Raw genomic sequence first — 24,975 nt, 5'->3', positions numbered from 1 at the left:
GCCTTAGATCGAACTATGTGCGCCAAAGACTGCTAGAAAAAGGGGCCCAGGACTTAGATACTACTGTGGAGGCTGCTACCAATATAGAAGTCTCCTTCTGCAGCCTCACTTCGTTTCCCGCGGACCCCGCAACCTCATCATGGGCCCCCGACCAACAACTCCCCCAGGCCTGTGCCGCACGGCCCCCCCAGCTACCGCGCTGCCAAAGCCAGTTACGCTGCGGCCCCAGCCAGTCACTCTGCTGCCCCAGCCAGCTACTCAGCTGCCCCAGCCTGCCATTTCTGTGGACAAAGCCTGCACCCACGGCAGCACTGCCCAGCCCGATCCGTGACCTGCAGCAGCTGCGGGAAGAAAGGACACTATGCCAGAGTGTGCCTCGCGAAAAGGGCCCCAGTTTCTAACTCCGCAGTAGAGAGAACAAATTGCTCCCAGCACCAGCGGGCCCGTGGGGCCCGAAACGCTGCGGCCTACGCCCCGACTCCATCCCCTCCCGCCACGTGCGATCCATGGGGGCCGCCATCTTGGCAAACCCCCACCATACGGCCGGCCACGTGCGACTCATGGGGGCCGCCATCTTGGACGCCATCTTCCTCGCCGCTCACCACGTGCGATCCACGGGCCCCATCTGCATCTCCATGTTCAGATAGCTCATCAGAAGACTACAACTTCCCCAGGGACTCATCACGCGGCCCGCAACTCAGCGCAGCGATCCTGCATCAAGCTCGCCCGAACATACCGGCATCTACTCGACTGGACGCCCACTCGGAAGACTATGACTTTCCCAGGCACCCATCATGCGTCCCGCAACTCAACGCGGTCACCCAAGATCAATCCCGCCCCAAGCACCTACGAAGTTCAATAGCGGAGGTCCAGATCAACGGGTACAGCACGCCATGCCTCTTTGACTCCGGGAGCACCGAGAGCTTTATACACCCAGAGCTGGTAAGACGCTGTTCGCTTGCTATTTTTCCTGTGAGCCAAACTATCGCCCTCGCTTCGGGCTCCCACTCAGTCCAAATCCAAGGACGCACCGTCGCTACGCTCACAATTCGAGGCGCTAGTTATTCGAAATTTTAACTTTATGTCCTGCCTGACCTCTGCGCGCCACTCTTATTAGGCCTGGATTTCCAGTGCAACCTCAAGAGCCTCACCCTCAGCTTCGGCGGGCCCCTGCCCCCACTCACTATCTGCAGCCTAGCCACGCTGCACATCTCCCCCCCCCCTCCTCTCTTCGCCAATCTCACTCCAGATTGCAAACCAGTAGCTACTCGCAGCAGGCAATACAGCCAACAGGATAGGGTCTTTATCCGATCGGAGGTCCGACGGCTGCTCAGTGAGGGGATCATAGAGACCAGTAATAGTCCCTGGTGAGCTCAGGTGGTGGTCGTCAAGACCGGGGAAACATTTTGCATGGTTTTCGACTATAGTCAGACCATAAATCGCTTTACACTCCTAGACGCGTATCCCCTCCCCAGAATTGCAGACATGGTTAACCAGATCGCCCAATATCGGCTATTTTCCAAGGTGGATCTGAAGTCTGCATACCACCAGCTCCCAATCCGCCCGGAGGACCGCCACTACACGGCATTCGAGGCCGATGGCCGCCTCTTCCATTTCCTCCGGGTTCCCTTCGGCGTCACTAACGGGGTTTCGGTGTTCCAACGAGCAATGGACCGAATGGTAGACCAGTACGGGCTGTGGGCCACGTTTCCGTATCTGGACAATGTTACCATCTGCAGCTATGACCAGCAGGACCACGACGCCAACCTCCACCGTTTTCTCCAAACGGCACAGAAATTAAACCTCACTTATAACAAGGAGAAATGCGTTTTCCGCACAAACAGACTGGCCATCCTCGGCTACGTCGTGGAGAACGGAGTCCTGGGCCCAGACCCGGACCGCATGCTCTTAGAACTCCCCCTCCCTTATTGTCCCAAGGCCCTCAAACGTTGCTTGGGGTTCTTTTCATACAACGCCCAGTGGGTACATCAATATGCGGACAAAGCCCGCTCACTCTTTAAGGCCACACGACTTCCCCTGTCAGCTGAGGCGCGCCAGGCCTTCAGCTACATCAAGGAGGACATCGCCAAAGCAGCCATGCGGGCGGTGGATGAATCTACTCCCTTTCAGGTTGAGAGCGACGCCTCAGAGGTAGCTCTAGCAGCCACTTTAAATCAGGCAGGGAGGCCCGTTGCATTTTTCTCCCGTACCCTATCCGCTTCAGAACTCCGACACTCCTCAGTCGAGAAGGAAGCACAAGCCATCGTGGAGGCTGTTCGTCACTGGAGGCACTACCTCGCAGGTAGGAGGTTCACCCTCATCACCGACCAACGATCGGTTGCCTTTATGTTTGACAACTAGCAAAGGGGCAAAATAAAAAACGATAAAATCCTTTGGTGGAGGATCGAACTCTCCACCTATAGTTACGATATTAAATATTGACCGGGGAAGCTCAACGAGCCCTCGGATGCCCTATCCCACGGGACATGCGCCAGCGCGCAGATCAGCCGTCTGAAAGCCATCCACGATGACCTCTGCCATCCAGGGGTCACCCAGCTAGCCCACTACATCAGAGCCCGAAACCTGCCTTTCTCCAACGAGGAGGTAAAAGCGGTCACCAGGGACTGCCCGATCTGTGCAGAGTGCAAACCGCACTTCTATAGACCAGACAGGGCCCACCTGGTCAAGGCTTCTAGGCCCTTTGAACGCCTTGCGATCGATTTCAAAGGGCCACTCCCCTCCACTAACAAGAAAATTTATTTTCTCAACATCATAGACGAGTTCTCCCGATTCCCCTTCGCCATCCCATGACCCGATATGACCTCCCACACAGTCATTAGGGCCTTGCATAGTGTCTTCACCCTGTTCGGTTTCCCCAGCTACGTGCACAGCGACCGGGATTCGTCCTTTATGAGCGACGAGCTGCATCGGTACCTGCTCGACAAGGGCATCGCCTCGAGCAGGACTACAAGCTATGAGCCCAGGGGGAACGGGCAGGTAGAGAGGGAGAACGCGACGGTCTGGAAGACCGTCGTACTGACCCTTCGGTCTAAAAAACTCCAAGTCTCCCAATGGCAAGACGTCCTCCCAGACACGCTCCACGCAATTAGATCACTCCTCTGTACAGCGACCAATCAAACCCCTCACGAGCGGCTCTTCATTTTTTCCAGGGGCACCACCACGGGGTCTCACTTCCGGCATGGCTGAGGACACCGGGCCCAGTTCTCCTGAGGAAGCACGTCAGGGCACACAAAACCGACCCCCTTGTTGAAAAGGTGCACCTCCTCCATTCCAACCTCAGTACGCATTTGTGGAGTTCCCGGACGGTCGCCAGGACACAGTATCCCTTCGAGACCTGGCACCCGCTGGATCCAGCCCCCCCCTACCCCCACTGAGGAACCCCTTACCCCGTTCCCTATGCAGCCGCCCCCTCGCGCCCCCGATTCCGCAAGCTCGCCCCACCTGTTCCACGCGCCAGCACCAGCCCGCCCCCAGCGCCCCCAGTCTCCGGTCGAGCCAGAGGTATATGAAGTTTGGACGAGACCCGCCCCGGAGTCTGCCATCGTACCCCAGCTCCCAACACCCACCCAGCCACCGCAAGAGGCTGCAACCCCAGTGCTCCGCAGATCGCAACGAACAATTCGTCCACCGGACAGACTAACTCTGTGAGCCACCACCCCCGCCGGACTTGATTTTTTTCACTGGGGGTGAATGTGGTGAATGAGATTCACACGGTATTGTAAGTTACCAATGTCACTCTGTTCCCATCGTATATGTATCGATATTGTAAGTGCAGTTGCACTACCTGACCACCAGGGGGAGTAGCTCTGGGAGTACTCAAGAGTTTGTACTGGGCTCCCCCCTTGGCTCCGCCCAGAACTCCTCCCCCTGGAGCTGCTGTATAAAGACCCGTGCCACAGAGCCAGCCGGCCAGTTCATCGAAAGTTCAAATGCGTAGAGGCTGGCTCTGTTGTAAGTATATTAAAACCGCTATTCTAATCCTACAAGCACATGTCCGTAGAATTGATGGTTCCATCACACACACACCCTACCTGCACACACACACACACACACAGATACCCTGCTCGCGCACACACACCCTGCCTGCACACACACACACACAGATACCCTGCTCGCGCACACCCACACCCTGCCTGCACACACACACATGCACAGATACCCTGCTCGCGCACACACACACCCTGCTGCACACGCACACACACACAGATACCCTGCTCGCGCACACACACACCCTGCCTGCACACACAGACACCCTGCTCGTGCATACACACACCCTGCCTGCACACACACACACACACACACAAAGATACCCTGCTCGCGCACACACACCCTGCCTGCACTCACACACACACAGATACCCTGCTCGCGCACACACACACCCTGCCTGCACACACACACAGATACCCTGCTCGCGCACACACACACCCTGCTGCACACGCACACACAAACAGATACCCTGCTCGCGCACACACACACCCTGCCTGCACACACAGACACCCTGCTCGTGCATACACACACCCTGCCTGCACACACACACAGATACCCTGCTCGTTCACACACACACCCTGCCTGCACACACACACACACAGACACCTTCCCCGCGCACTCAGACATCCTTCCCACTCGTGCACACAGACCACCCTGCCCACACATAAAGACACCCTCCCCATCTTCCATCTTTGTTCCTGGTCTGAAACATAGCTTTTTGCACCCGTTTCTTGATTTGATTAGGGTGCCTATGGTGATATCGAACCAGGCTGACTCCTATTAGCCAGACATCTCTAACGTGGAGCACGAGCCGAAGCGGCTGTCACGATAGAGCCATTTAACCTTCTGTACCCCCCGTTCACCGCTCCAGCCCCCATCTCTCAGCCCCCATCCCTCCATCTTCACCCCGTCCCCACTCTTTCGCCTACCATAACCTCACTTTCTTTAGATCCCAGAAGTTTTGTCAATCACTTCATTTATGCTATTTGAAGCATATCCACAATACATGATGCATATACATGATATGGGTGGCACGGCAACACAGTGGTTAGCACTTTTGCTTCACGGCACCGGGATCCCAGGTTCGATTCCCGCATGGGTCACTGTCTGTGTGGAGTCTGCATGTTCTCCCCATGGCTGCATGGGTATCCTCTGGGTGCTCCGGTTTCCACGCACAAGTCCCGAAAGACGTGCTGCTAGGTTAATTAGATATCTGAATTCTCCCTCTGTGTACCTGAACTGGTGCTGGAGTGTGGCGACTACTGGATTTTCACAGTAACCTCCTCATTGCAGTGTTAATGTAAGCCTACTTGTGACAATAAAGATTATTATATTATTATTATACCTAAAATTAACTATTAATATGATTAAACAGTGATAATTGGTGAGAAATTCGGGTCTGTTAACTTATTCAATGGATAGTATGGCAGGGAAAGGTTAGTTGAGGGTGCAGGCAAGAATTCCTTTCTCACTGAACATGTTGAAAAGTAATGGATGTGAACATAAATTGTCAGAAAGTCGCCTCCAAAATAAATATTTCACCAAGTATAAAAAATTGGCAAGATTGCATGTACAGGTATCAAATACAGCTGAAGATAACTAAAGACACAATTGAATTCCAAAATAGATATCAGGGGGCATTCCCATGGTTAAGCTTCATCAGAAAAGCCCCACAGGTCCTTTGAAAGATTTAATATGATTGTTTGGATTGAGGAGTCGTATATGCCTGAAATGTAATTACATATGTTTTGCATTCATTTTAACTATTGAAGACGATACAACAGTAAGTACAAATGCCTTATGTATTGACTCCTTGAATGCAAATGCATAAATGGCCTTAGCTTGGTTTGAGATTGATGAGGTTGAAGATTGACCAGTTTGCTGGACCTGATAGCACTTGACCTTGAATGCTGTAAGAAATCAGAGAGGTAATGTGCGAGCATTGATTTAGCTGACTAATAGTTTTTTGAGATCTGGACTGGTTTGAATTGACTAGAGAAAGATCTTGATGCAGAAATGCTTACACACATGTACCAAACTCCATTCATTAATATTGAGAGAGGAACAGATGAACAGAGTAGGCCATTCAGCCCCTTGAGCTTGTTCTGCCATTATGGCTGATCTGTATCTTAACTTGATTTACCCAGTTTTGTTCCACATCTTGTAAGTAAAGTTCTGCAATTCATATTTTAATAACCTTGAATTATATAATTAAACTGTTGCATGATGGATTTGCTAAAGTCTAATGATTCAATGATTCATAGTTCAAAATAAAATTCCAACTGGCACTAATATTTTTCACTTAAAAGGCATTGTTTTACTGATGTCTGGGGACTCAATTGATTAATACATAGGGGGCCAGTTCAGCGCAGTTGTGTAGATAGATGGTTTGTGATGCAGAGTGAGGCCAGCAGTGCGGGTTAAATTCCTGTACCTACTGAGTTATTCATGAAGGCTTCATCTTCTCGACCTTGCCCATCACCTGAGGTATGGTGATCCTCAGATTAAATCACCACCAGTCAGCTCTCTCCCCTCAAAGGGGAAAGCAGCCTATGGTTATCTGGGACTATGCCGTCTTTACCTTTACATAGGAATTGAACGTAATGAATTATTGAGAAATTATATGGGCAACACATTTTCTCAGAGCTCCTGTACCTCAGAATATCCCAGTAAACCACTGGTGGTGGGACAGGAGGAGACCATAAGTGTGAGGGGTATGGGGGGAAGAGAGAGTGTATGTGAGGGGTGCAGGAAAGGTGGAGTGGTTGCAAGTGTAGAGGAGGAAGATGAAGTGTTTGCGAGGGGAGGGGAGGAAGAGAGAGTGTGTATTTGTGCCGGGAGGAGAGGAATATGGAGTGTGCGAGGGGAGTGGAGAAAGAGAGAGAGTGTGTGTGAGGGGTGGGGGGGGAAGATGGAATGTTTATGTGGGAAGGGAGGAAGAGAGTGTGTGTGAGGGATGGGGGGAATATAGAGTGTTTGTGAGGGGAGGGGAGGAAGATTGAGTGTTTGTGCAGGAAGGGAGGAAGAGAGTGTGTGAGGGAAGGGGAAGAAAAGTGAGTGTTCGTGAGGGATGGGGAGGAAGAGAGAGTGTGTGTTTGAGGGTTGGGGTTGAAGACGGAGTGTTTGCGAGGGGAGTGGAGAAAGAGAGAGAGTGTGTGTGAGGGGTGGGGGGGAAGATGGAGTATTTGTGAGGGGAGGAGAGGAATATGGAGTGTTTGCGAGGGGAGTGGAGGAAGAAAGAATGTGTGCGAGGGGTGGGGGGAAGATGGAGTTTTTGCAAGGGGAGGGGAGGAAGATGGAATGTTTATGTGGGAAGGGAGGAAGAGAATGTGTGTGAGGGATGGGGGGAATATAGCGTGTTTGTGAGGGGAGGGGAGGAAGATTGAGTGTTTGTGCAGGAAGGGAGGAAGAGAGTGTGTGAGGGAAGGGGAAGAAAAGTGAGTGTTTGTGAGGGATGGGGAGGAAGAGAGAATGTGTGTGAGGGAAGGGGAGGAAGAGAGTGTGTGCGAGGCATGGGATTCGGCCTTCAGATCCAGGGGTTGGGGGTGGTCCCGTAAATGTAGCTGACGCACATTGAAGCCCCCAACCCAGAATACACTCTGTACCCTCACCATCCTCAGTGCTATTTCCAGGTTGTGTTCAACATGGAGGAGTAATGAACATGCTATAATGATTAGAGTATACATTACTTGATATGTCAGCATTCAAAAGACACATCACACCATGGGGCAAATCTAGTTGTATTGTCAGTGGAATGGAATTGAATCAACTCTTCTTTCTCTGTGCAGGATATGTGACTTGCTCCTTGTCTTGTAGCAGGAAGTGTCAGAATGATCTCTGCGAAGGAAATGCAGAAGAAGAAGCTCTCGAAGGACAGCATGACCCTGCTTCCCTGTTTCTACTTTGTTGAGGTAAGCCAAGTGGCTGGATAGTGCAGGTAAATAGTGCAACCTGTAGCCAAACAGTACAGGAGAGAACAGTGACTTTCTGACAGCATAACCTTCATTCAACATATAATTTTCCATTCAGTCCCCTCTGCGTTTTACACACACACACACACACAAGCTGGTGCTTCGTTCAAAGCCTGCCATTTCGATAAACCCTAATTGCAAAGTCTATTCTCAGGCTGCTGATGTGCGCACTGCATTCAGAAACTAGACTGCTTACACTGCAGTGGACATGCAAAAGAAATAAATTATTGATGCAGTGTTTCCCCAGGCCATCCTAAAGCACTGTAAAGCCAATCATTACTTTTGAAGTGCAGTCACTGTTTTAATGTAGGAAAATTTTCAATCGATTTGTGCACAGCAAGATTCCATTAACTACAATGCAACAGTGGGAAGCCAATCTGTTTTCGGTAATGACGGCTGAGGGCCAGATATTGTATAGATTGTAAACACGCCTGTTCTTTTTCAAAAATAGTGCCACGGGATCTTTCACATTTGCGCGAGAAAACCAAAGCCCCATCTGCCCTGACATCTGAATGATGCCACCTCCGACAGTGCGGCACTCCCTCAGTGCTGCACTGGAGTTTCACCCTAGATTATGCACTGAAACCTGTGGGGTGAGACTTTCTGACTCAGAGGAGAGAGTCACTAATTGATGTACCGCTGGCACAATGGGCAGTCAGACTTGACAGAATGCAAACACTATATAAAAACAAATCTCACGTTGCATGGAATTACATCCAGTCCATAAGACATAAATTGGCCACTCAGCCCAACTGGTCAAGGATGGCGTTTATACTCCACACAAGCCACCCCCCCCCCCCCCCCCCCCCCCCCCCCACCCCCCTTTCATCTAACCCCATCAGCATATCTTCCTGTTCCTTTCTGTCTCTTTTTCTATTCTAGCGTCCCCTTAAAAGGATCAATACCAATCTCGACAACCACGCCACATGGTAATGAGCATCACATTTAAGCTATCCCGTGGGTAAGAGTTCTTCATGAATTCCTGTTTGGCTTTACTGACCCTGCCAATATAACATACACGCCTCACATCTTAACAGAGCTTTAGTTAAGCAAATGTCTGGCACTTAAAAATAAGGTGAAAGATTAGGTCAATTAGCCCAATTTGGTGATGAATGAGTGATCAGTTGGCCACAGGCAATGATATTCAAAAATACAACTTCAGTGTAAATGAGGGAGGGTTTGCTGACATTGAATAATGACTGTAAGAACCTACTCCATCACTCAATGAAATAAATGAATGTACCAGTCCAGGATTGCGTAGCTTCCCTCATCTCTCACAAGCTGATGCAGTCAGGGGAGAGAGTAGTGGCCCAGCGAACTAATACCGAGTCCTATAGACTACCCTGCAAATGGAGGCTCGGCCGAGATGTCTGTCATTACAAGCTGGCATAGGTTAAGAATGGAAGGGCAGGGGGTGGGACTTAACTTGTGATAGTCTTCGCAGAGAGAGGAGGCCAGTGCCCAATGCCGGATCTTTGTCAAATGAACCCATTCCGAGAATAAATGAAGAGAACTGGTTGCTTGGCAAAGGTCATTGTAGTATTACCTGGGGCCCTCCGATCATCCATGCAGTGCTCCGTTTTCTCAAGATTTGTTCCGCTTTTCTGCTGAAGGCATAGTATTCTGCTGAATCTGCTCTGTCACTATATCCTTCCGCAGGTGTAATGCTGAAAGCCAAGCACAGCACAACAACTGGGGTCTTACTAGGCCTCTGTACAACAGCATCACATCCATCCATGTAAAATCTGGCCCCTTTGAGATAACAGCCAACATTCCTTCAATCTTTTCGATTGATTTTTAAACATGACTATGAACTTTAAATGATATGTACTTGGACTCCCAAATCGCTTTCTTCTTTACATCTCCAAATTTCTCACCATTCAGAAAACTCTCCAAATTAGCTTTCTTGTTTCCAAATTTGATGATCTCTTATGGGCTGGTTTAGCTTACTGGGCTAAATCGTTGGCTTTTAAAGCAAACAAAGCAGGCCAGCAGCACGGTTCAATTCCCGTACCAGCCTCCCCGGACAGGCGCCGGAATATGGCGACTAGGGGCTTTTCACAGTAACTTCATTGGAGCCTACTCGTGACAATAAGCGATTTTTATTTTCATTTCATTTCTTACTCCTTCACACTGAACTCTATTGGCCACAGTCATGGGTGAATATTTGAGAGAGACTCCCATTGCAGCCCACTCCCCCAATTCCCCAATAAGTCTACTCAGATCGCTATGGCAACCATCCTATCACTAGCTTGAGCATGGTTTCATCAGGGACGGAGTTGGTCTTGGGCAGTCTGGGAAAACATACAATGGTGAATCTCCAGCCTGTTTTACAGCTGCTCCGGAAATCAGGCATAGGATAAAATGGATGCCCACCACCATCTGTGCCACCACCAAAGACCAGTCTCCCCCCTCATTGTTTTGATCCATCATTGAACTGAAACTCCTTGATATTACTGGCAGAGATCCTAAAGATACTCTGATGTTGATACACTGAGTGCGAGGCCAGCGTCTAACACTGGGAGGGAGGCCAGCGCCTAACACTGGTAGGGAGGCCAGCATGTTACACTGGGATGGAGGCCAGCATGTTACACTGGGAGGGAGGCGAGCGTGTTACACTGGGAGGGAGGCCAGCGTGTTACACTGGGAGGGAGGCCAGCATGTTACACTGGGAGGGAGGCCAGCGTGTTACACTGGGAGGGAGGCCAGCATGTTACACTGGGGGGGAGGCCAGCGTGTTACACTGGGGGGGAGGCCAGCGTTTTACACTGGAAGGGAGGCCAGCATGTTACACTGGTAGGGAGGCCACCATGTTACACTGGGAGGGAGGCCAGCGTGTTACACTGGGAGGGAGGCCAGCATGTTACACTAGGAGGGAGGCCAGCGTGTTACACTGGGAGGGAGGCCAGCGTGTTACACTGGGAGGGAGGCCAGTGTGTTACACTGGGATGGAGGCCAGCGTGTTACACTGGGAGGGAGGCCAGCGTGTTACACTGGGAAGGAGGCCAGCGTGTTACACTGGGAGGGAGGCCAGCATGTTACACTGGATGGGAGGCCAGCATGTTACACTGGGAGGGAGGCCAGCATGTTACACTGGGAGGGAGGCCAGGATGTTACACTGGGAGGGAAGCCAGCATGTTACACTGGGAGGGAGGCCAGCATGTTACACTGGGAGGGAGGCCAGGATGTTACACTGGGAGGGAGGCCAGCATGTTACACTGGGTGGGAGGCCAGCATGTTACACTGGGAGGGAGGCTAGTGTGTTGCTGTGGGAGGCAGGCCAGCATGTTACACTGGGAGGGAGGCCAGCCTGTTACACTGGGAGGGAGGCCACCATGTTACACTGGGAGGGAGGCCACCATGTTACACTGGGAGGGAGGCCACCATGTTACACTGGGAGGGAGGCCACCATGTTACACTGGGAGGGAGGCCAGCCTGTTACACTGGGAGGGAAGCCAGCTTGTTACACTGGGAGGGAAGCCAGTGTATTGCTCTGGGAGGGAGGCCAGCGTGTTACACTGGGAGGGATGCCAGCATGTTACACTCAGAGTGGAGGCCAGTGTGTGGCTCTGGGAGGTAGGCCAGCTTGTTACACTGGGATGGAGGCCAGCGTGTTACACTGGGAGGGAGGCCAGCATGTTACACTGGGAGGGAGGCCAGCATGTTACACTGGGAGGGAGGCCAGCATGTTACACTGGGAGGGAGGCCAGCGTGTTGCACTGGGAGGGAGGCTAGTGTGTTGCTGTGGGAGGCAGGCCAGTGTGTTGCTCTGGGAGGGAGGCCAGCGTGTTACACTGGGAGGGAGGCCAGCATGTTACACTGGGATGGAGGCCAGCATGTTACACTGGGAGGGAGGCCAATGTGTTGCTCTGGGAGGAAGGCCAGCGTGTTGCACTGGGAGGGAGGCCAGCTTGTTACACTGGGAGGGAAGACAGTGTGTTGCTCTGGGAGGGAGGCCAGCGTGTTACACTGGGAGGGAGGCCAGCTTGTTACACTGGGAGGGAAGCCAGTGTATTGCTCAGGGAGGGAGGCCAGCGTGTTACACTGGGAGGGAGGCCAGGATGTTACACTGGGAGGGAGGCCAGCGTGTTACACTGGGAGGGACTGGGAGGGAGGCCAGCATGTTACACTGGGAGGGAGGCCAGCGTGTTACACTGGGAGGGAGGCCAGCGTGTTACACTGGGAGGGAGGCCAGCATGTTACACTGGGAGGGAGGCTAGTGTGTTACACTGAGAGGGAGGCCAGGATGTTACACTGGGAGGGAGGCCAGCATGTTACACTGGGAGGGAGGCTAGTGTGTTACACTGAGAGGGAGGCCAGGATGTTACACTGGGAGGGAGGCCAGCGTGTTACACTGGGAGGGAGGCCAGCGTGTTACACTGGGAGGGAGGCCAGGATGTTACACTGGGAGGGAGGCCAGCGTGTTACACTGGGAGGGAGGCCAGCGTGTTACACTGGGAGGGAGGCCAGCGTGTTACACTGGGAGGGAGGCCAGCGTGTTACACTGGGAGGGAGGCCAGCATGTTACACTGGTATGGAGGCCAGCATGTTACACTGGGAGGGAGGCCAATGTGTTTGCTCTGGGAGGAAGGCCAGCGTGTTGCGCTGGGAGGGAGGCCAGCTTGTTACACTGGGAGGGAAGACAGTGTGTTGCTCTGGGAGGGAGGCCAGCGTGTTACACTGGGAGGGAGGCCAACTTGTTACACTGGGAGGGAAGCCAGTGTATTGCTCAGGGAGGGAGGCCAGCGTGTTACACTGGGAGGGAGGCCAGCTTGTTACACTGGGAGGGAAGCCAGTGTATTGCTCAGGGAGGGAGGCCAGGATGTTACACTGGGAGGGAGGCCAGCATGTTACACTGAGAGGCAGGCCAGGATCTTACACTGGGAGGGAGGCCAGCATGTTACACTGGGAGGGAGGCCAGCATGTTACACTGGTAGGGAGGCCAGCGTGTTACACTGGGAGGGAGGCCAGCGTGTTACACTGGGAGGGAGGCCAGCATGTTACACTGGGAGGGAGGCTAGTGTGTTACACTGGGAGGGAGGCCAGCGTGTTACACTGGGAGGGAGGCTAGTGTGTTGCTGTGGGAGGCAGGCCAGTGTATTGCTCTGGGAGGGAGGCCAGCGTGTTACACTGGGATGGAGACCAGTGTGTTACACTGGGAGGGACTGGGAGGGAGGCCAGCATCTTACACTGGGAGGGAGGCCAGCGTGTTACACTGGGAGGGAGGCCAGCATGTTACACTGGGAGGGAGGCCAGCGTGTTACACTGGGAGGGAGGCCAGCATGTTACACTGGGAGGGAGGCCAGCGTGTTACACTGGGAGGGAGGCCAGCGTGTTACACTGGGAGGGAGGCCAGCATGTTACACTGGGAGGGAGGCTAGTGTGTTACACTGGGAGGGAGGCCAGGATGTTACACTGGGAGGGAGGCCAGCATGTTACACTGGGAGGGAGGCTAGTGTGTTACACTGAGAGGGAGGCCAGGATGTTACACTGGGAGGGAGGCCAGCATATTACACTGGGAGGGAGGCCAGCGTGTTACACTGGGAGGGAGGCCAGCAGGTTACACTGGTATGGAGGCCAGCATGTTACACTGGGAGGGAGGCCAATGTGTTGCTCTGGGAGGAAGGCCAGCATGTTGCACTGGGAGGGAGGCCAGCTTGTTACACTGGGAGGGAAGACAGTGTGTTGCTCTGGGAGGGAGGCCAGCGTGTTACACTGGGAAGGAAGACAGTGTGTTGCTCAGGGAGGGAGGCCAGGATGTTACACTGGGAGGGAGGCCAGCATGTTACACTGGGAGGGAGGCCAGCTTGTTACACTGGGAGGGAAGCCAGTGTATTGCTCAGGAAGGGAGGCCAGGATGTTACACTGGGAGGGAGGCCAGCATGTTACACTGGGAGGGAGGCCAGCATGTTACACTGGGAGGGAGGCCAGCGTGTTACACTGGGAGGGAGGCCAGCATGTTACACTGGGAGGGAGGCTAGTGTGTTGCTGTGGGAGGCAGGCCAGTGTATTGCTCTGGGAGGGAGGCCAGTGTGTTACACTGGGAGGGAAGGCAGTGTGTTGCTCTGGGAGGGAGGCCACTGTGTTACACTGGGAGGGAGGCCAGCTTGTTACACTGGGAGGGAAGCCAGTGTGTTGCTCTGGGAGAGAGGCCAGCGTGTTACACTGGGAGGGATGCCAGCATGTTACACTCAGAGTGGAGGCCAGTGTATTGCTCTGGGAGGGAGGCCAGCGTGTTACACTGGGATGGAGGCCAGCGTGTTACACTGGGAGGGACTGGGAGGGAGGCCAGCATGTTACACTGGGAGGGAGGCCAGCGTGTTACACTGGGAGGGAGGCCAGCATGTTACACTGGGAGGGAGGCCAGCGTGTTACACTGGGAGGGAGGCTAGTGTGTTGCTGTGGGAGGCAGGCCAGTGTGTTGCTCTGGGAGGGGGGCCAGCGTGTTACACTGGGAGGGAGGCCAGCATGTTACACTGGGATGGAGGCCAGTGTGTTGCTCTGGAAGGGAGGCCAGTGTGTTGCACTGGGAGGGAGGCCAGCTTGTTACACTGGGAGGGAAGGCAGTGTGTTGCTCTGGGAGGGAGGCCAACGTGTTACACTGGGAGGGAGGCCAGCTTGTTACACTGGGAGGGAAACCAGTGTGTTGCTCTGGGAGGGAGGCCAGCGTGTTACACTGGGATGGAGACCAGTGTGTTACACTGGGAGGGACTGGGAGGGAGGCCAGCATCTTACACTGGGAGGGAGGCCAGCGTGTTACACTGGGAGGGAGGCCAGCATGTTACACTGGGAGGGAGGCCAGCGTGTTACACTGGGAGGGAGGCCAGCGTGTTACACTGGGAGGGAGGCCAGCATGTTACACTGGGAGGGAGGCTAGTGTGTTACACTGGGAGGGAGGCCAGGATGTTACACTGGGAGGGAGGCCAGCATGTTACACTGGGAGGGAGGCTAGTGTGTTACACTGAGAGGGAGGCCAGGATGTTACACTGGGAGGGAGGCCAGCATATTACACTGGGAGGGAGGCCAGCATGTTACACTGGTATGGAGGCCAGCATGTTACACTGGGAGGGAGGCCAATGTGTTGCTCTGGGAGGAAGGCCAGCATGTTGCACTGGGAGGGAGGCCAGCTTGTTACACTGGGAGGGAAGACAGTGTGTTGCTCTGGGAGGGAGGCCAGCGTGTTACACTGGGAAGGAAGACAGTGTGTTGCTCAGGGAGGGAGGCCAGGATGTTACACTGGGAGGGAGGCCAGCATGTTACACTGGGAGGGAGGCCAGCTTGTTACACTGGGAGGGAAGCCAGTGTATTGCTCAGGGAGGGAGGCCAGGATGTTACACTGGGAGGGAGGCCAGCATGTTACACTGGGAGGGAGGCCAGCATGTTACACTGGGAGGGAGGCCAGCGTGTTACACTGGGAGGGAGGCCAGCATGTTACACTGGGAGGGAGGCTAGTGTGTTGCTGTGGGAGGCAGGCCAGTGTATTGCTCTGGGAGGGAGGCCAGTGTGTTACACTGGGAGGGAAGGCAGTGTGTTGCTCTGGGAGGGAGGCCAGTGTATTGCTCTGGGAGGGAGGCCAGCGTGTTACACTGGGATGGAGGCCAGCGTGTTACACTGGGAGGGACTGGGAGGGAGGCCAGCATGTTACACTGGGAGGGAGGCCAGCGTGTTACACTGGGAGGGAGGCCAGCATGTTACACTGGGAGGGAGGCCAGCGTGTTACACTGGGAGGGAGGCTAGTGTGTTGCTGTGGGAGGCAGGCCAGTGTGTTGCTCTGGGAGGGGGGCCAGCGTGTTACACTGGGAGGGAGGCCAGCATGTTACACTGGGATGGAGGCCAGTGTGTTGCTCTGGAAGGGAGGCCAGTGTGTTGCACTGGGAGGGAGGCCAGCTTGTTACACTGGGAGGGAAGGCAGTGTGTTGCTCTGGGAGGGAGGCCAACGTGTTACACTGGGTGGGAGGCCAGCTTGTTACACTGGGAGGGAAACCAGTGTGTTGCTCTGGGAGGGAAGCCAGCGTGTTACACTGGGAGGGATGCCAGCGTGTTACACTCAGAGTGGTGGCCAGTGTATTGCTCTGGGAGGGAGGCCAGCTTGTTACACTGGGAGGGAAGGCAGTGTGTTGCTCTGGGAGGGAGGCCAACGTGTTACACTGGGAGGGAGGCCAGCTTGTTACACTGGGTGGGAAACCAGTGTGTTGCTCTGGGAGGGAAGCCAGCGTGTTACACTGGGAGGGATGCCAGCGTGTTACACTCAGAGTGGTGGCCAGTGTATTGCTCTGGGAGGGAGGCCAGCATGTTACACTGGGAGGGAGGCCAGCGTGTTACACTGGGAGGGAGGCCAGCATGTTACACTGGGAGGGAGGCCAGCATGTTACACTGGGAGGGATGCCAGCGTGTTACACTGGGAGGGAGGCCAGCGTGTTACACTGGGAGAGAGGCCAGCGTGTTACACTGGGAGGGAGGCCAGCGTGTTACACTGGGAGGGAGTCCAGGATGTTACACTGGGAGGGAGGCCATAACTCTCACCTTAAATCTGGACCTTCTAGTTTCAGACTCCCCTACCTTTGGGAAAAGAGATTGGGCGGGATTCTCCGCGAACCAGCGGGGCGGGTCACTCCGGCGCCGAGGAGTTGCGTGAACCACTCCGGCGTCGGGCCGCCCCGAAGGTGCGGAATCCTCTGCACCTTCAGACGCTAGGCCGGCACCGGAGTGTTTGGCACCGCGCCAACTGGCGCCGAAGGGCCTCTCCCGGCCGGCGCGAGTTGGCGCATGCGCGGGAGCACCAGCACGTGCTGATATCATCCCAGCGCATGCGGAGGGGTGTTCTTCTCCGCACTGGCCAGGGCGGGAGGTTGACAGCGGCCGGTGTGGAGGGAAAGAGTGCCCCCACGGCACAGGCCCGCCCATGGATCGGTGGGCCCCGATCGCGGGCCAGGCCACCGTGGGGGCACCCTCCAGGGCCAGATCCCCCCCCGAGGACTCTGCAGGCCGCCCATAGAGCCAGGTCCCGCCGGTAAGGACCTGTTGTGATTTACGCTGGCAGGACCCCCCGAAAACGGATGGCCACTCGGCCCATTGCAGGCCGGAGAATCGCCGGGGGGGCCGCTGCCAGCAGCCGCCGTCCGGCGCACAGCGATTCCCGCCCCCACCAAAATCCCGACGCCAGAGCATTCGGCTGCCGGCGAGGGTGGGACTCACGCTACCCCCCGGCGAATCTGCGACCCGGCGTGGGTCGGAGAATCCCGGCCATTGACTATCTGCCTTATCTATGTTCCTCATTATTTTATAGACCTCTATAAGATCACCCCTAAGCCTCCTACGCTCCGGGGGGAAAAAGTCCCAGACTAAGTCCTAGTCTATTCAGCCTTTCCTTATACCCAGAACCATCAAGGCCCAGTAGCATCCAAGTAAATATTTTCTGCACTATTTCTAGTTTAATAGTATCCTTTCTATAATAGGGTGACCAGAACTGTACACAATATTCCAAGTGTGGCCTTACTGATGTCTTGTACAACAATACGTCCCAACTCCTGTATTCAGTGTTCTGACCAATGAAACCAATCATGCCGAATCCCTTCTTCACTACCCTGTTGACCTGTGACTCCACTTTTATGGAGCTATGAACCTGCACTCCAAGATCTCTTTGCTGTATAACTCTCCACAAACCTAACATTAGGTCCTGCCCCAATTCGATTAACCAAAATGCATCACCCCACATTTATCTAAATTAAACTCCATCTGCCATTCATCGGCCCACTGGCCCAATTGATCAAGATCCCATTGCAATCCTACATAACCTTCTTACTGTCCACCATGCCACTAATCTTGGTGTCATCTACAAACTTAATAACCATGCCTTCTAAATTCTCATCCAAATCATTCATATAAATAACAGTGGGTCCAGCACTGATCCCTGAGGCACACCCCTGGTCACAGGCCTCCAATTTGAAAAACAATCTTGTACAACCACACTTTGTCTTCTGTCATCAAGCCAATTTTGTATCCAATTGGTTACCTCACCCTGGATCCGTGCGATTTAACCTTATGCAACAACCTGCCATATGTTACCATGTCAAAGACCTTGCTAAAGTCCATGTGGACGACGCCGACTACACTGCCCTCATCTACCTTCTTGGTTACTCCTTCAAAAAACTCAATTAAATTGGTGAGACATGGGGCGGGATTTTCCACGAACCGGCAGGGCGGGCAACTCCGGCTTGAAGGAGTTGGCGTGAACCACTCCGGCGTCGGAATCCTCCACACCTTCAGGGGCTAGACCGGCGCGGGAGTAGTTTGCGCCACGCCGGCCGGTGCAGAAGGGGCTTGGCGTCACGCCAACCGGTGCTGAAGGGCCTCCGCTGGCCGGCGCGAGTTGTCGCATGCGCAGGAGCTCCAGTGTGTGCTGGCATCATCCCAGCGCATACACAGGGGTGTTCAAGGGAAACGGGTTGCTTCTGTCTAATACAATTAACTGGGATAGGAGTAACAGTCTCTAAATAGGATTGTTCATTTAAATTTGTTCTAGACCTACTCTGCGTAATATATAAACCGACGGATGCAATTCTTCCAAAGGAATTCTAAGTGTGGTCACTGGCGGGAAACCCAGTGCGGGAGTCTCCGGCCATAACACGGATTGTGCTTGCGCGAGCGGGGCAGGAGAAATGGCAGCAATATATTTAAAAGCTACTCAAGCCTGACTCTCAATTTTCAAACTCTATTCTGATCTTATTAATAACACATTTCTCAAATTCCACACTACCACCCCAAATTACCAAATTACAGCACAAATATGCACAAAAGCTTTCCTTTATGATACCAATAAATCATTGTGGGATCTGCTTTTCATTGAAATTGTTTTCAGCAAAGCAGATCTCATTGAAAAACACCCACACCCCTAAGGCACCATTCAGGCCATAGAAGCAGCTTTTCATTTTGGCTGTCTCTTCGGGTGGTCTTGGAAACGCTTTTCTCTGGGTGGTGGTGGCGGGGGATGGGTGGTGGGGGGTGGGGGGGGGAGGAGTTGCTGGGGGTGGTGGGAGTGTGTTTCTTATGTCAATTGAGCTGCAATCCCATGAATACGAGGTCAAAAGTGCAAAAACATTTCAAGATCACTTTTCCAGTTGTAGGATCGTCCAGATGTGCCGCTCTTCAAAACCCAACCAGTTCGCCTCACTTCAACCATCTTGTACCAATTTGGTACAACACAAATTTCTTTTTCAACACAAATTCGGCACTGTGGCCTAACTGCTTGCCTCTTATCTGCTAGGTCGGAATAAACTCCAAACTCTCCAACTATCTAATTCCCTTGTTTTGCCTCTTATTCGTCTCTCCTAACGTTTATTTGCAGTCAGCAAAATTTGACAATAATGACTTGCTTCCTGCCCTATTCTGTGGCCTTTATCTCAGCAGCTAACCTAGTCAGGGTTGAGCCCATACTTGCACTTTTATGTCTGACGGGGCTATGAATGTAAGAGGGAGATCACAGAGAATCTTTCTCTGTTATGTGATCAATTCCAATTCAAGAGTATCAAAATTCAGCACCCACTCATCTTTATTTAGTTTCCATAGTTTTCTTCTGCATCCTCTGTTCAGCACTGCTGTCTCACAGCGCCAGGGACCCAAGTTCGATTCCGATCCTGGGTGACTGTGTGGAGTTTGCATGCTCTCCCTGTCTGTGGGTTTCTTCTGGGAGCTCAGGTTTCCTCCCATTGTCCAAAGATGTGCAGGTTAGGTTCAAAATTCCCATTTTTGTCCAAAGGTTAGTTGAGGTTATGGGAATAGGGCGGGGACAGGTGCGTGTGGGCTTGGTAGGGTGCTTTTGGAGGGTCGGTACAGACTCGATGGGCCAAATGGCCTTCTTCTGCACTGTAGAGATTCTATGATGCTATCCCACTGACACCTGTGTCCAGTATCTGGTTTATTTCAAGATTTGGCAAACATTCCTTCCTCTATTCTTTGTGTCATTGCAGAATATCCCATTTGTTCCATAAACCTGAAGAAAGCGACTGGGCTGGAATCTCTGATTCTGCGGCTATGTCCGCAGGATCCATCTGGTCTTCCAAACAGAAAGTTGACCCCGCCCCACACCGATCCTCCGCCCAGTGGGGGGCTAGCAGCCGCACAGCATAAAACCCCTGGCTTTACCTACGGATACGGCCACAGAATGGCCAGGTCATGCGCACGCCGGTGGCCTGTGGCAGCCGCGCCTTACAGGATGGCGCCGGATGCACATGGACCCGGCCTGCCAAAAACTACCCCCCTGTAAACCCCCTCACGTCCCCGACCACCCTCCACCAGTCCTCCCAGCCCCCGCCGAAGCCCCCCCTCTGCCAGTGGAATGGCTCCCCTCACGACTGTGGCGACGCTGGACACAGTCTGCAGCCACCACGCGAGGTTCCCGAAAGTTGTGACGACACGCGCCCCACGCCGTCGGGGACTTGTCCCACCGGGGACGGAGCATCGGGGGAGGGCCTCAGGCGAGGCCCTGAGGCAGTCCCAACAGTGTGCGGTGTACTCCTCCAGTAAGCTGTGTAAGAGGGGTCGGAGCATCGCAAAAAACAGCACCGCCCCCGATTCTAGCATAAAAGTGGATTTTCCGGCCGATCACCGAACGCGATTTCGCCAGGAATTTTATCAACAGCCGGCATCTCATCCCATCGGGTCTCCCTCTCTGATTAACAGTTCAAACTATCTGTGACACCTTAGCACAATCTAGCATTTTAAACACGTGTATTGAGCAGGGAATTTCATCAATATTTTTAATTGGAAAATTCATGATTTATTCTTCCATGGAATAACCATCTGGTTTCCAAAATCAACCAAATTCTAACCATGTCTCATAGGCATTTAGCAAATCATCTTTTAGATTCTGTCCAAGAACTCTAATAGATGGTCCAAATTTTAATCATTATCCAACCAACCACCATTTTTCTCGTAGAATAATTGACTTCTGATTTCTCTTCTTATAGAAAGCAACACCACTAAGACCATACCTGTCTCCTTTTTGGGAGGGATGTAACCCATGTCCACATATTCGCATTGTTCTTCCATTGATCATTCGATCACACTCCAAATATATCAGAGGGTAAACATGCCCTAACTATACATACTTTCTGCCAATTTCACAATGGCTGTTAGGATTGTAGATTCCTGCCTGAATGTTTTGGCAAAGGATTGAACTGGAGCCAATCTTTACAGACTTTTCCCAATATTTATAGAGTTATACATTACAAGAATGTATCTCCACACCCAGTAACTAGAGTCGGTATAATATGTGGATGTTTGTGTGAGGCAGGATGTGATGGGGAGATAAAATTTAACAAATAGAAACAGCGTATATTCTAGCCAAAAATGTATGGCTCACTGGGGGTGTGGTGACCGGTGGGGAGGCAGGGACATTGGGTGGCATGACAGCCGTGCTGCGCCCACTGCCTCCCCGCCCATCCGTGCTGTGATTTTATCAGCAGCAAGAGAGCATCAGGTGACCCGCATGCTTGTGGAGCAATTGAAACCTTCAGTGGCCAATTAATGGCCACTGAAGGACCTTCTCCAATGGCTAGTGGGATTTTAGCCATGAACGGGGAGGCCACTGGCCAAGTGTCCAGTCTGCCAGCTATCGGAGAAAGTGGGCTGCCTCCATTCAAGGTTCTTATGCCCATCGAGTCCCTCCACGCAGGTGTGAATTCCCACCACTCCCCTTTGCACCTCTGCCTGGCCCCAATGTAAAATTCAGCACTCTAATCCACTCATTGTGTTGAGAATTTTCTGAGGTGAATCCCCAGTTAATGCCCACTTGTGTAAGTTTAAGCATAATTAGTATACAATTAAAATAGTGTTTAATTTTTTCAATGACCTTATTTACCTGCACCACTTCGTACAGTGATTTGTGTATTTGGACTCTCAGACCTCCTGCCCTTTTTTGGCATGGTTTCCAATGGGCATGTGTCTCCTTGTTCTTTCTACCAATATAAACTAACCAATTATCTGCATTGAAGTTAATTTGCCAATTAGAAACATAGAAACATTTAAAATAGGAGCAGGAGGAGGCCATTCGGAACTTTGAGTCTGCTCCACCATTCGTTCAGAACTTATCATCAAACTCAATAGGCTGATTCCACCTCCCCAACCCCCCCCCCCCCCCCCTATCCTTTGATCCCCTTCACCCAGTCTCTCATATCTAACTGCTCTTGAAAACATACAAAGCGACATTCTCCATTCGCCGACACCAAAATCGCTGAATGCGATTCGGCGGAGAATAGGTTCCGACGCCAAAATCATGGCTGATGCCGACTTGACGCCAAATCGCAATTCTCCATCACCTCGACAGCGTACCGGAACAGTAAACACCGTTTGCATACCATTAGTGGTAATCTCCGGGGCCTCCGCGATTCTCCTCCTTCGATGGGCCGAGTTCTTGACGGCACGGTTCACTTGTGCTTTGAAAAATCGTGAAACTGGCGTGGAGGCTGATGAAGGGGAGAGAAGAGGTAGGACACAGAGAGGAGTGACTGCAGGCTGCCATCTTGCTGCACACCCACGGACCACCCACCGTAGCCCCTGGTTCTGCATAGTGACACCGCCGTCTGGCTGCCCCACCCCTCCAACCCACACCCCATCCTCTGCCACCCTCCCCAGCCCGGCCGCCACCCACTGGCGGCCCACCCAGAGCAACACTCACAGTAGCCCCTGTGAATGGCCGTGGTGCATACCCCTGGTGAGGGCAATGCCAGCCGACAGTACCGCTGGCATCAGAGGCCCCCATGGTGCCAGCCACTGACGAGGCCAGGAGTGCGGAGATGGAGGGGGGAGACACTGGGGGGCCACCATGTATCCCATTGGACCTGGTTGGGCACGGGGGTACACACCATGTTAACATGTCGGCCTTTCACCCCATTCAGACAATGGATATTGGGATTCAACCAGCAATGGTGGCCTTCCTGCTAGTTGCCGCAGCCCTGGGGGATGTCCTGCGTCTGTATGAGTGGGCAATGCTTGAGGAGGAGGAGGAAGCTGGAGCAGGAGAGCGGGCAGCATTGGAGCTGCAGAGGGGCAGCTGGCAGCCGGCCAGGTTGGAGAGTGAGCCGCCCAACAGGCCAAGGAGGAGGATGTGCCAAAGAAGCACCGCATGAGGCCTCAGGTGTATTGGCACCGCCTATCATTCGTGGACCTGACGGATCGGGTATGTCATCGAAGACTCCAGCTGAGCAGAGAGAGAGAGAGACAGTGCGACATATCTGCCAGGCGATGGCAAACCTGGTACTGTGTCAATATGGGGGAGGACACACACTCCCGGTGGGTGTCAAGGTGACAGTTGCTTTGAACGTTTACTTGGGTCACTGAGTCTGGTATCTCACAAAGCTCGATGCACAGGTGCATCTGTACCTTCACGGAGGCCCTATATGCCCAGGCGGCTCAGATCCATTTCCATATGGACCGAGCCCACCAGGCTGCCCAGGCCACTAGGGTCACCACCATGGCTAGAATGCCCTGGGTCCAGGGGGTGATCAATGCGATGCATGTCCCCCTACGAGCACCAGCAGGTGACAGTCCACTCCACAGAAACCGAAAGGGGTTCCATTCGATGAACGTGCAGCTGATATGTGACCGTCAGATGTGTATCATGCACGTCTGCACCCGATATCCAGGCAGTGTGCACAATGCCTTCATCCTGATACACTCGATGATTCCTGACATGTTCGAGACGCGTCACCGGCTGGGTGTTGGCTCTTCGGCGACAGAGGCTAACCACTGCGGTTGTGGCTGATGGCGCCTCTCTGGAGCCACAGACCGACGCTGAGACCCGCTACAATGACGCCCATGCAGCGACCAGGAACATGATCGAGGAGTGCTTCAGCCTCCTGAAGATGCGGTTCAAGTGCCTGGACCCCTTTGGAGGGATCCTCCATTATGAAACTGAGAGGTGGTCCATCTCGTGACGGACAGTTGTGTCACCAACATCGCGTAGCAGAGGGACAATGTGCTGGAGGAGGAGGAATGGCAGGCCTCGTCCGATGAGAAGGATGCAGAGGAGGGGTGAGGGTGGGCAGGACTTGGGCCCAGGCAGGCACGGGAGGCCGCAAGACGTGTGCTCTGATCACCTCCAGGTTCGCCAATTTGCTGGAGGGAGGTTATTGGCCAGGGCCATGGACACCGCATCCACCCCACACCCCCACCAGATGCACCAGGGATAGGAGGGAAGAAGTCCGAGGTGCTGCGGTGTTCTGGCACCTCCCCTGCGGGAGTCACCTGCAGGGATCCATCACCTCCTCCTCTCTCGGGGTGCCCTATGGCCCCCGGGCTACTCCATGGGACAGGGGTGCAGGCAGAGCAATCCGCTGAGGCTCCCCCGCCACCTGGTGCTGCCAGTCCTGGAGACCCGCTCTGGCCTCGACCAGGGTCCGCACGCTCAGGGCCATGGAGCACAAGGACTGGACCATCTCCGTCTGGGATTGCTGTGGCACTGGCTGGGGGCGGGGGACGCCAGATGGACCCGCCTCATTCCCAGCAGGCCATGCAAGGGACAAGACAAGACACAAATAGATCGAGGGCTGGGGGAGGGGGAGTGGGGGGGGGGGGGGGCGTATGGGTGGGGGAAGGGGGTGGTGAGGGTGGGGTTGGTGAGGGTGGTGTTGGGGGGGTGATAGCTGTGGGGGTAGAGGTTGACACAAGTGTCATGGGGAGCTGCAAATAAGCGGAGTCTCACTTCCTCGCCTGCAGTCAAGCTCCACTTCGGCGACCTCCCGTTTCTCTGGGCCACCAACCACATCCAGGGCCCTCTGTTCTGCCATGGTGAGGTGCCGCAGGTCCAGCGGTCCCCCTCCGGTCTTCTCCCGGTCCCAGTGGTTGTGCGCGGCCTTCTCATGGGGGTGGTGCTGAAACTCAGAAGACGACAATGTTAGACAGTCCGACTCATGCAGCCCAGGGGGTGGGTAGCTGGTGACCTCAGTGGCCAGGGCATCCGGCCATGGCAACTGGTATTGGTACTAGCATATGGGGCAGG

General features: G+C 53.7%; 1 protein-coding gene across 3 annotated transcripts in view; it reads left to right on the top strand.

Moving 5' to 3' along the window:
* Positions 1-24,975, top strand: part of plppr3a (phospholipid phosphatase related 3a) — a 120,921-nt gene that overhangs the window by 36,426 nt on the left and 59,520 nt on the right. The window contains exons 1-2 of one of the 3 annotated variants that reach the window (XM_038777325.1): positions 7,797-7,919; positions 8,862-8,940. Coding sequence is in view for 2 of the 3 variants with exons in the window: in XM_038777324.1 (XP_038633252.1) it covers positions 7,839-7,919 (81 nt within the window). In the remaining variant the exon portion in view is untranslated. Of the gene's footprint in view, positions 1-7,796; positions 7,920-8,861; positions 8,941-24,975 lie in introns of those variants that run through there. The other 2 variants (XM_038777324.1, XM_038777322.1) reach the window with 2 other exon arrangements.

Source organism: Scyliorhinus canicula, chromosome 18, assembly GCF_902713615.1.
Source record: "Scyliorhinus canicula chromosome 18, sScyCan1.1, whole genome shotgun sequence".
NCBI classification, from domain to species: domain Eukaryota; kingdom Metazoa; phylum Chordata; class Chondrichthyes; order Carcharhiniformes; family Scyliorhinidae; genus Scyliorhinus; species Scyliorhinus canicula.
The sequence above is the reverse complement of the archived record's forward strand: the minus strand, read 5'-3'. Positions and strand labels throughout refer to the sequence as shown.